General features: G+C 43.7%; 1 protein-coding gene across 5 annotated transcripts in view; it reads right to left on the bottom strand.

Moving 5' to 3' along the window:
- POLR3A (RNA polymerase III subunit A) overlaps window positions 1–12,049 on the bottom strand; it is a 69,084-nt gene that overhangs the window by 18,337 nt on the left and 38,698 nt on the right. For all 5 annotated transcript variants that reach the window (XM_084845228.1, XM_084845231.1, XM_084845232.1 and 2 more), the window contains 3 exons: window positions 11,649–11,762; window positions 7,606–7,692; window positions 6,234–6,316 (listed from right to left, as the gene is read on the bottom strand). In XM_084845228.1, the coding sequence (XP_084701354.1) occupies window positions 6,234–6,316; window positions 7,606–7,692; window positions 11,649–11,762 (284 nt within the window). The remainder of the gene's footprint in view (window positions 1–6,233; window positions 6,317–7,605; window positions 7,693–11,648; window positions 11,763–12,049) is intronic.

Consider the following 12,049-nt stretch of genomic DNA (forward strand, 5'->3'; position numbering starts at 1 on the left):
GAAAAGCATGCTCTATTGGGTTGAGATCAGGTGACTGGCTTGGCCATTGAAGAACATCCCACTTCTTTGCCTTCAGAACTCTTGGGTAGCTTTTGCTGTATGTTTTGAGTCATTATCCATCTGCAATATGAAGTGGCGTCCTATCAGTTTGGCAGCATTCAGCTGAATCTGAGCAGAAAGTATAGCCCTATACACTGCAAAATTCATCCTGCTGCTTTTATCAGCAGTCAGGTCATCAAGAAACACCAGTGACCCGGCTCCATTGGCAGCCATACATGCCCATGCCATAACACTGTCTCCACCATGTTTGACAGATGATGTGGTATGCTTTGGATCATGAGATGTTCCTTTCCTTCTCCATACTTTTCTCTTCCCATCATTCTGGTACAAGTTCATCTTGGTTTCATCACTTCAAAGCATCTTATTCCAGAACTGGGCAGGCTTTCTTAGGTGTTTGCTGGCAAAGGCTAATCTGGCCTGTCTGTTCTTGAGCGTTACCAGTGGTTTGCACCTTGTTGTGAAGCCTCTGTATTCACAGTCCTAAAGCCATCTCTTGACTGTAGGTGTTGACAATGACATGCCTACCTCCTCAAGAGCATTCTTGACCTGGCTAGATGTTGTGAAAGGGTTCCTCTTCACCGTGAGCAGAATTCTGCGGTCATCCACTTTAGTTGTCTTCCGTGGTCTTCCAGGCCTTTTGCTGTTGCTGAGCTTGCCAGTTAATTCCTTCTTTTTCTGGATGTTCCAAACTGTTGTGTTGGCCACTCCCACTGTTTTTGCGATCTCTCTGATGGGTTTATTTTGTTTCCTCAGCCTAATGATGGCCTCCTTCACTCGCATGGACACCGCTTTGGACCTCATGTTGGGGGTTCCAGTGAACAGCTACCAAATGCAAATGTAACACACAGAACCACCTCCAAGTCTTTTATCTGCGTCATTGGTCATGGGGTGCCCAGGAAACAGGCCACACCTGGCCATGCAGCTGCTTGTCAGCCATTCATTCCATTACTTATGAGTCACCAACGATGGGTGTGTGTGTATGCCACTGGCTGTCCTTCCTGAATGGTTAGCGCCCCACTTTTGTTAAACCCCTTGAATTACAGCTGAAAGCCCTGACTTCGCTCCCATCTGAGTGTGTTTCCTTTCAACTTCAATGTGGTGGTGTACAGAGGCCAACTGCCAAAACAGTTATCCTTGTTCCAATATTTCTGGCCCTGACTGCAACTCATCCAAAATTCAGTGTTTTTAAATATCGCCACCAGTAGCCTTGGCAAAGGATGCCGACGCAAATGCTGAAAATAAACATTAAGATTTTTCCACAAGTCGACTCTATAAAGAAGCAAGTAGAGATTTTGATCCTCATCTCATTGGGGAGCAAACAGGATATGAGCAACTCCAAACTCGAATATGTATTGGAAGTAGTTAATTGAGCCATTTTTATTGTGTTTATGTCCTCCCTTCCTCCAGAGAGCTCAACGGATCAATGTAAGTAGCCTTTCCCAGGTGGTCTCCCATTAAGACACTGACCAGATCCAGACTGCTTAGTTTCAGCAATGACTGCTGCATCATGCAGCTCAAAACATGTCCCTTTTCCACAGGTGCTGTTTCTATGCTGCTTTGTGTTTTTGTATGGTTTGAATGTTGCTACTCTTTATTGCTGCTGTTTTTATGGGCTAAAAGATGGAATAAAAATTTAAGAAAACCACAGACACAGTCAATTTCAACCCATAGCAAGAGAGAGGAACATTATTACTATTAGAAAATAACAGTACAATATATTACAAAGATTTGTTATTTAGTCGTTAAGTCGTGTCCGACTCTTCGTGACACCATGGACCATAGCACGCCAGGCCTTCCTGTCCTCCGCTCTCTCCCGGATACATAAACATAAAACTACACAATGTAGCAAAATGCACTTATATAAACTGTACATATACACTGACTCCCAATTGTGGACTGGAGCTGAAATGACGAGATCTCCAGATTATATCCCATTTAATTACATCATCAGAACCACCTAAGAACATTTTCTCATGGAAGGCAGCTGAAAATAACCCTCTGGGCACTTGACTATCTCCTCCAAAGACTTGTTATCTGATGGAAATAATCTAGAATGTCTTAATCAGGTATAAACACTTAGAACATAAAATAGTGGAAAGAATTTGAAACTTTTTTTAAACAGAGTATTCATATTATATTTCTCATATTAGCATATCTAAATGACTTAACAGGCTCCCTGTCCATCTGAATACCAGTCTGGACTGTTCGCATCTTGTGTTGGGCCAGTGGACAGACTGAGGATTCTGCTGGTGTACTACCCACCCCTTTGACCAGCGGTCTCTCTATCTGAGCCGACAGAGGTGGTCTTGGATGTGATGCTGATGTCCCCTAGATTGCTGGTTCTGGTGGACCTCAACATTCTCACTGAAGGGTGCCTTGTCTGGGGCAGCTCAGGATTTCATGGCCTCCATGACTACCATGGGACTGTCCTGGCACATCATTGACTTAACACATGTAGCAGAGCACACTCTAGACTTGTTTTTTCAGCTGGCTATGGAGATGGTGATCTGAAGGTGGGGGATTTTGAAACAGTCCGTTCGTCATGATCAGATCACCTTCTGTTGAGGTTTAGACTTATGGCAGCTTTCCTCCTTGGGGTACCTATTAAGATGACCTGCCCCCAGAGGCTAATGGATCCAGTTTCCAGAGGGCTTGGGGTGGGAGGTTCCAGCTGGGATGGCTAGCTCTCTTGTCAAAGCCCTGGTCAATCTGTGGAATGCAGAAATGGCCCAGGCAGTTAACTCGATTGCTTCTGAGCATCGTTTCCCGATTAGTAGAGCTTGTACGATTCCATAGTATACCTTGGAGCTGAGAGCGATGAAACAGGTGGAGACATGGCATGAGCGTAGATGGGGAACTCCCAATGGATGCAATCGAACACTGGTGTGTGCCTATGTCTGAGATTATTTGGGGGCAGTGAAGGTGGCAAAGAAACATTACCACTCTGATGCTACTGCATCCTCTGTATGTCATCCAGCAGAGCTTTTGGGGGCTTATTATATGCTGGCCTTAAGAAGGTTATGGAACTATCAGTCACCCACTGTGACAGGTTCATGAGGCACTTCCAGGATAAACTCTCATGCATCTGCCAGGACTTAGATTCCATTGTTATAGCAGGTGAATCAGGTGAGGTATCCAGGATGCAGTCTTGTCCAGTTTTGTTGGAAAAGTTTCAGTTGGTACAACTTGAGGAAGTTGACAAGGTGCTTGGACAAGTTCATGCGATCACTTCCATACTGGATCCTTACCCTTCGTGGTTTATAAAACCTGGCAAGGAGAGAACAGCCAGATAGGACAGGATTAACACCTCCTTGTGAGAGGGAGTGATCCCGGGCCACTTGTGGCAGTAAGACCATTCCTGAAGAAATCCTCCCTGGACCTGGAAGATCTTAGCAACTTTGGGCCAGTGGAAAGTGTTCTTTCCTAGGCATGGTCCTTGAGTGGGTGGTGGCCAACCAGCTCGAGACGCTCTTGGATGAGACTGATTATCTGCATCCATGTTAGTCACAGTTCAGGCTAGGTTTTGGCATGGAAACAGCCTTGGTCACCCGGTACGATAACCTGTTAGCAGAAAGACAGGGGGAGTGTAATCCTGTTGATTACCCTTAATCTCTTGGCAGCTTTCAATACCATCAACCATGGTATCCTTCTTGGGCAACTGAGCTGGGAGCGGGGGGTACTGCACTATAATGGTTTCATTCCTATTTGGATGTCCAGCTCCAGAAGATGGTGCTTGGGAATACTGCTTGGCCCCGTGGATTCTCCAGTATGGGGTTCTGTAGGTGCCTTTTTTGTCTCCTATGAGATTTAACATCTACATGAAACAGATGACTAGGGTCATCTGGAGCTTTGGCATGTGCTGCCCTCAGTGTGTTGATCCTTTTCATCTTCTGGTGAGCTTGTGTATGTGCTAGATCGGTGCTTGGCAGCAACAGTGGATTGGATGAGGGCTAAAGAACTGAAACTCAGTTCAGACATAACCGAGATGTTGTTAGTGGGTGGTTGTTCTGACCGAATGGTGGGTGTTCATCCTATTCTGGACAGGATTGCATTCCTCCTGAAGAAGCAGGCTTGTAGCTTGGGGAGTCTCTTGGAGTCATCATTGTCACCTGAGGCTCAGGTGGCCTCAGTGGCACATAGTGCCTTCTACCAGTTTCACCTCATGGCCCAGCTATGCCCCTATCTGAACAGGGATAACCTGGCTTCAGTAGTCAGTGCTCTGGTTAACCTCCAAGATCGATTACTACAATGCCCTCTATGCTGGGGCTGCTTCTGAAAACAGTTCAGAAGGGGCAGTTTGTGCAAAATGCAGAGGGCAGCCTGACAGCGAGAACCAGAAGGTCTGAGCATATAACACCAATTCTGGCCCAACTGAACTGGCTGCCTGTATGTTTCCAATTCAAGGTGTTGACCTATAAAGCCTTATATGGCTCAGGACCACAATACCTGATGGAGCTCCTCTCCCAATATGAACTGACTTGTACACTAGTCTACGATCAGCATTTGAAGCCTTCCTCCAAGAGCTTCTTCTGAGTGAGGTCTGGAAGATGGCAACAAGGGAAGGGGCCCCCCGACTGTGGAATGCTCTCCCCAGTGAGGTCCATCTGCACAAGCACTGCCATCTTTTTGGTGCCAGGTTAAGATTTTCCTTTACACCCAGGCATTTGATGACATATGATAGGGCTTCTTATTGTTAGTTTTTTTTAATTAGGTCCTGGTAGTTTTTTTGTTAACTGTTTTTAACTGTTTTACTTTTTTTGTGTTAAAGGTTTTATATTATGTTTTGTCATGTTGTGAACCACTCGGAGAGCTTGGGCTATTGGGCAGTACAGAAATGTAGTAAATGAATAAATGAGAAACAATAGCCTCACAGTACTAAAACTTCATGGCCTATTATTATTAGTTAGCCTTCCATAGTTGAAGAACCTGAGCCACAGCATAATTTACACATTTCAGATCTCCTTTGGTTTTATCCAGTCATTCTAATTTGGGTCCTTCTGAGTTTACTATGTCCTGGTGGAAGGTAATAAGCACTTCAAGAGGCAAAGCCATTTACATCCTTTCATTGTAATGCAAAGTTTAATACTTATTGTTAAATCTAATTCAAGCATCCAATTTAACTTTTTTAAGGAATTAAATTACCTTAAAAGCCATTCAGGAACTATACTGTTACCCATTACCCTTAGATCCAGTAATATTACAGGGAAATCTTAGGGGCTTGAATTTATGCTTTGCTTGGCTACAGCAGCTAAAATGTGTGCTTCTCACATGTACAAATATTGCATGTTCAAAAAATTACTGTGTTTTAAGGTTTAGGGAATAGTAAGTATGCAAGTACTATATACAAGTGGGGAGATAAACAACTACATGATAAATCAGGGAAATTGGTCACTGCTTTATTGTCATGAATGTTGTAACAATGCAGATGTCAAGGGCTCCTTGGAGGCCTCTCTAAGTCTAATCCAGTAGCCAAGTCCAGACACAGACAAAGGGATTCTTTTCAAAGCTTTATTCCTCTTTTACAACTTAACAACTCTACTGTTAGCAACTAGATATGAGCAGCAGAGTACCTATGCCCTAAATTGGAACAACTGGTCCCCGTTTGAAGGAGAATCACTGGCAGACCCTGAACTTATGGGCTAGGGAGAGTCCCTCCCCTTTTCCCTTGGATCCTCTGGGCGAAACCGTTGTTTGCGCACCAACCAGGCACTATGCCTCCTTTTCGTGCCCTCCATTTGGCGCCACTCCCTGCGTCAGCGTCGCGCGTCCAGCAAGTCTGCTTCCCGCGCTCTCTCACTCCCGGGACTGCTATCTATGCTAGGAATGCCAGTGGGAGGAAGCTCTGTCAGCTGTTGGCCCTGGGAAGGATGAGTGCGCTCCTCTCCCAGGAGCGGCTGCTCTTCCTCAGAATCAGAACTACTCTGGGATTCTATGGGCTCAGTGTCCACCCTGACAGCAGAGCCATTTCTATTTTTCTTTTTTATTCAGCTGCAATGATATTGTGACAAACGGTAGGGAGAAAAAATAAACTTTGGTTCCAAGTTACTTTCAGACTCTTAATTCCTGCCTGGGAAAGACAACTACTTTCATAACCAGGTGACAAAGTGATGGAATCAGATCTGGCTGAATGAATTCAAGGTAGGTTCATTCTTACTTAAAGAAAAACTTCATACCTCATATACTTCTCTCCACAGATCTCCAGAAACTTCTCCAGCTGGGTTGGAGTAATCCGGTCCAATTGGTATAAAACATATGGCTAAAGTGATAAAGACCCAGAACTATTAGGCACATATTCAATAAACCAGGCAACTATCACTGCTGTGCTCTCTATGCACTGCTCAAAGTATGTGCGTGTGCATATGCATATAGACGCATACATGTGTGTGCGTGTGTGCACAGCCCCCAACCCACCACCCGATAGCATATGCTGCCCTCCAGGCTGAAAAGGTTGCCCATCCTTTCCCTGAATGAGTGCTCCTCTAGCCCTAGACAGAACTTCGTGAAAAACTGAACGTTGACATAACACAAAAGTAAGTTTCGTTAGCACATGTAAATATACAGTTGTCATAACTTCTTGTGGTCATAGAAAGGTTCCTTGAGACCAGTTTGGATACCTTTTCTGGTGTGGTGGGGCGCAAACTACATAGAACTTTAGTGTTCCTTATTATATTTGGTCCATTCTCCCCTATTTTCCAGAGCCACTCCCTATTTTCTGGTACCTGATATCCCTGGAAAATCACTGTACCCATTTTACGTTTTGGGAAGATGTCAGGGATGCCTTAAAAAAAATTGTTTTGCGTTCATAGCAAGTACTAGGATTCTTCAGCTTTCAGTTCCCTCCTCAGGTTTCTAAAAGTTAAAATCACTGAAGGGTTTAAATCTAATGCACGTGCAAATATTATGCAAGTTCTGAGTGCACATGTAGTATGCACCTACCCAGTAAAAAAATGAAGACACAGAGCAGCGCTACTTCTCCTATAACCAAGACAGCAAAAGTTTGGGCATTCAAAAAACTTCTTACCTGAGCACGCAAGCCATAGCCCCATCCCCTGACATCATGTGCACTTTGTAGCCCCCGCCATGCACGTATACAGCACGATCATCTGCATGGAGGAGGCTCCCTACCTGCAGATGTTCACGCTGTACACACAGATGGCAAGCGGGGTGTATGAAATGCACATCAGATCAGGGGTGGGACTACATGGTGCAGATCCACTTCTGCTTGCGTGTTAAGGTAAGAGATTTTTTTTAAAGAACCGAATAGGGCTTATGTTCAAGCTGCAACTGTTCCTTAGTAAGTACAACCAGATTTACTGGAAGATTAAAGATTCTTAATTTAAAAACACACAGAAAACCATTGTGTTCCATTTCAAAACCATCCTGTTTCAAAAGCCAGGGTAGACAGGTTCCTATAGCAGCCTGTAATGTAAATGGGGTGAGGATTGGGAGCCCTATGATAATGAATCTTAGTAAACAAAAAAGAAAGCCCCTATTTTCATCTGTTACTGGATATGCAATTACTGCAGGACCTATGAAGTAGATTACCTCTGTTGTGCCATTATCATTAATGCCATACTTGTCCCTGGTTTTCTTGATCTTTTCAGATATATTTTTGATGAATTTTTTAATTTCCTGCAACAAAGAACACATATTTTAGAGCTGGGCCTCATGTTTTGCAGTCCTACAGTTGAAGACACCATTAGTTCACACATCTGGCAGTATTTTACATTAGCCAAAAGAAGTAAAGAGTAAAAAGGTTATCTCAAAGAATGCATTTCATGCTACAATAGCCAACTTCATATGGTTTTTGGAAAGGAACTGAAATGCAAGCTTGAAACAACTACCTACCAAACAGAAGTGAAATGACTACAGCTGTTCTCTCTACTAGCCTCTTGGGGACATTTCTGCCTTTATACACACCAAGCAAAGCTGGGGTGTGTGTGTGAGGGGATTCTGGAATACTTCTCATATGCTAAGATCACTCTAACATTCTAGGATCTGGGAACCTGTGTTAACAGAAGGAAAGGAGCAGGTGCATAACATTCAGTGAAGGTAGGAAAAAGAAAGATCTGGAGAGAGAGGGGGGGGGAGAGGGGGAGAGGGAGAGAGAATCTTCTAACCAAAAACAACTTGGGAGCCATCCAACAAAATTGCTTCGGAGTAGATTCAGGACAGATTAAAGAAAGTCCTTCTTCACACAACACATAGTTAATTTGTGCAACTCTCTGCTACAAGGTGGTGATAGCCACTACCTCCGATGGTTTTGAAAAGGGATTAGATAGGTCTGTCAATGGCCACTAGTTACGATGGCTATATACAATCTCCAGGTTCTCAGGCAGCATGCCACTGAAACCAGTTACTGGGAGCAACAACATGGGAAGACTATCACCTTCATGACCTCCTCGTGTGCTTCCCAGAGGCATCTGATTAGCCACCAGGGGAAGCAGGATGCTAGACGAGATGGGCCTTTAGTCTGAGGCTTGTATGCTTTTATAGCCAATTTGAGTTATGATGTAGTTCCTTTTTAAGGAGGCCAATACTATCACAACTATCCTTATGACCATTTCTGCTTTAGTTACACAAAAACAGGCATTAAAACACTAAATAAAACAAAAAAGTGGCATTTATAAGACCAATGCAGTAGTGAACTCCACTAAGAACAACACAGCACTCAGGAAACCTCATTGTAGCCAAACTGCAGGTATTACATTCAGTATTACTTTTTCAGACTGAACTGCTGCAAACCCTGTGCTGAATCAATGGGCTGGTTTGCATGACACAACAGCCCATCGTAGGTTGTTTAACTCGCGGTGAGGCTGCGTTACGTGCAGCCCCCATTTTGCATATTCAACCCCCGCTCAGGGGTTATTGCGTCATGCGAACCTGGCAAATGTGGATTATGCGAGGCTTAAACAACCCTTACATAACCCTAGAACAGACCATGGGTTACGCGAAGGGTGTTTAACCCTCACATAACCTACATTTGCGGGGTTTGCATGACATGACAAGCCCCGAGTGGTGGTTGGATATGGAAAGTAGTGGCTGCAGGCGCCATGGCTTGCCATGTCGTCTGAACCAGGACAGTGTCAAAGGAATGCGCACTAAAATGCCTACTGATTTTAATTTAACAAACAAGTAAAGACCATTACATGGCTTCAACATTCAGAAGATCGAATTTAAATTACCCACTAAAAGGCTACAGATACAAACAAAAATCACTACAACTCGAACAGTAACCCAGGCACTCCAACCCCCATGGAAGTGTGGGTCCAAGAGCTTGTAACACATAAACAACCACTGGAAATTTTAAAGTGTGATCCATAATATAGCCAATATGCACTCATGTCAAGTTTAATCCCCATATAAGACTCCTGCTATCTGAACAGCCAAAAGCAGTTAGGTAAGAGCAATAAAAAAACACTACCTGAGAGAGAATATTTTAAAGGCGGGGTGAGGTGAGACTCAAGCAGTTAGGTTTTAGATTGCAATTGGAGAAAATACTTCGTTATTTACTTCTATTTAACCTTCACACAAAAACTACCAACCCTGGAAAAGCAGCAGTGTTTGTTGCAGCGGATCACCAAACAGAAAGTGCAAAGCAGAACATTTACAGAACTACAGTGGTGGCTGCTATTTATCTTAACCCCAGTTTACATGCTTACTGGGGCTAATGCTCAATTTGTAGCAAAGAGGTGCTGAGGTCTGGGATCCATGACCTCTTTCCCCTCTGCTGTTTGTACAGGTGGGAAGAGGAGACAATCCTGAAAAAGGGAAATTGCCCTCTGGATATGCTAAAGAGCACAAATCTCCACATCTGGGATAGCTTCCTCCTTGGATCACCCCCTTTGAGCCAATAAGCTCTCCATTCAAAGAGGCTAGCATCTGTTACAATCATGCTGTATGGTCTCAGAAAAGCATGCCCATTGACATCCTGTCCCTGTGCAGCTGCCAGTCTTGGGAGGACTTGACTCTGGAGGGTACTGATATGTGTTCCACAATCCAATACTGGAAGGCCAACAGGAATTTCTGTAGTGGCTGAGCATGAAACCTGGGACACGCTATCAAGAGACTAATCCCCAGCAGCTAGGTGATGAGACCCACATCATCACCTTTCCTGTCTCTCCTGTCAGTCATCTGAGCCCATATGGAATCTATGATGACTCCTAGGCAACTGATACACTGTTGTGCAATAAGGGAACTTTCCCCAGTTGATCACAAAGCCATGTTCCCCCAGAGCGCTGGGTGTCTAACTATCCTGTACTCCCTGTTGTGGTGGCACAGGACATTTGATGAGGCCTTCAGGGTGTAAGTTAAACTGTAAAGGAGTGTCCTGTACATGTAGTGCATACTCTGTAGGCAAACGTGATGAATCTCTGGTGACTGGCCACAATAGCTATCTATAGGTGGGCCTTGGACAAGTGCATGGAGGTCACTATCAACTTGGGAAATCGCTCTAGAATGATTTCAGGATTTCCATCTGGAAACGCTTCTTTCACAGATAAGTCTTCAGCCTTTTAAGGTCCAGAATGGCCTGGCAAAGCTGAGACAGGTTTGATTACCCTGAGATCCTTCCTGAGGTATGGATGGCCATCCAGAAGTTTTTAATGCTGTTCTAGATTCGGTGGTCTTGTGGATTCTATTAGCCTGTCTTGAGCAATTCGGTCAACTTCAGGGCATACCCCCAAAGAACAGTTTTCAGCAACCAGGCATCTGTTCTAGACAGTGGTTAGGTTTCATGAAGTACTGAAGATGTCCCCTAATCTGTGCTCAGAATAGGGCTGAAGTGACATAAAAGACCCAAATGCCACAGTTGGTTTGGGAAGCCAGGGAACCCTTCCTCCTGGTGAAGTTAGAAGCTAGTCCCTTAGAAGCTTGACCAGGAGGAGGAGCCTTCCCATATCTGATGACTGCCCTCCAGATATGGGAAGAGAACTGGGTCTAGGCATGCAGCATCCAGGCTACACAAGATGTTATCCACTAGACAAACTGGGGGACTGCAACAATGAACATCTGAACCAGGGCTTAAGAGTCTTACAAAGAGGATTCAATTCCAGCAGTACCACCATTTTAGAGGTTCATACACATGCACGCACACACACGCTACAATTACCTCATTATACGTTGCATAACCTGTTTCAGTTAAGGCCTTCAATAACAAACAGGAAAAAGAAAGTAACAGGTTTTATGCTGTTATTGAAATAAACCCAAATAAATATTCATTGGAACAAAGCACAATATCCTTACATTTTAGTTTAATTTTTGCAGCAAACCTCTGCTATTGTGTATCAATAATATGCAAGGCACAGAACATCAGAGTAACTGAGTGCTGGCTTATCTTTAGAAGACTTTGCTGCCTCAAAAGTCGCAATTCATCAGTACCAAACTGGCAAATATAAGCAGCTCCTCAGAAACCAGTGCACTGGGGGCAGGGGGACCTCGATTTTAACTCAAAATCTATTTGTTGAATCACTTAGATGGTGCATACCAAGTAGAAAAGAAGAAGGGTTACTTTGTGTTGTGGGAAGAACAGTTCCTTTTATGAGGGAATAATGATTTCATGAAAAAAGGAGTCTAAGCAAAGGCATCACCTGTAGGAAGCTGTCCTGACAGCAAAGGAATTCATTCTTCTTCATAATGGATTCAGCAGTTAACACCAATTCATTTTTACTAAGTGCTGGCTCACTTCGGCTTGGATACACTGCCTTAAGCAACATAAGCAACAAAGCAGTATACAGGTAAATTACATGGGCATTTTACATTTAATGTGTTCAGACAATTCAATATGCTTTCAAATGGATCTAGCTCATATGTCTTTTACAAATGCTAAAGGCAAAAACTGTTACACAGATCCTTTAAATTCTCTACCATAGCCTTAGAAATCTTACAGTATCTTTGAGAACACTGTTACAAAACAGATGCTAGATCAAGCTCTGCAAGATTTAAAATTCAGTAGCATATTTAATCTGCAAATACTGAAATAACGACTGGA

This window comes from Heloderma suspectum, chromosome 3, assembly GCF_057233095.1.
Source record: "Heloderma suspectum isolate Gila_16-S chromosome 3, 16-S_ref, whole genome shotgun sequence".
NCBI lineage: Eukaryota > Metazoa > Chordata > Lepidosauria > Squamata > Helodermatidae > Heloderma > Heloderma suspectum.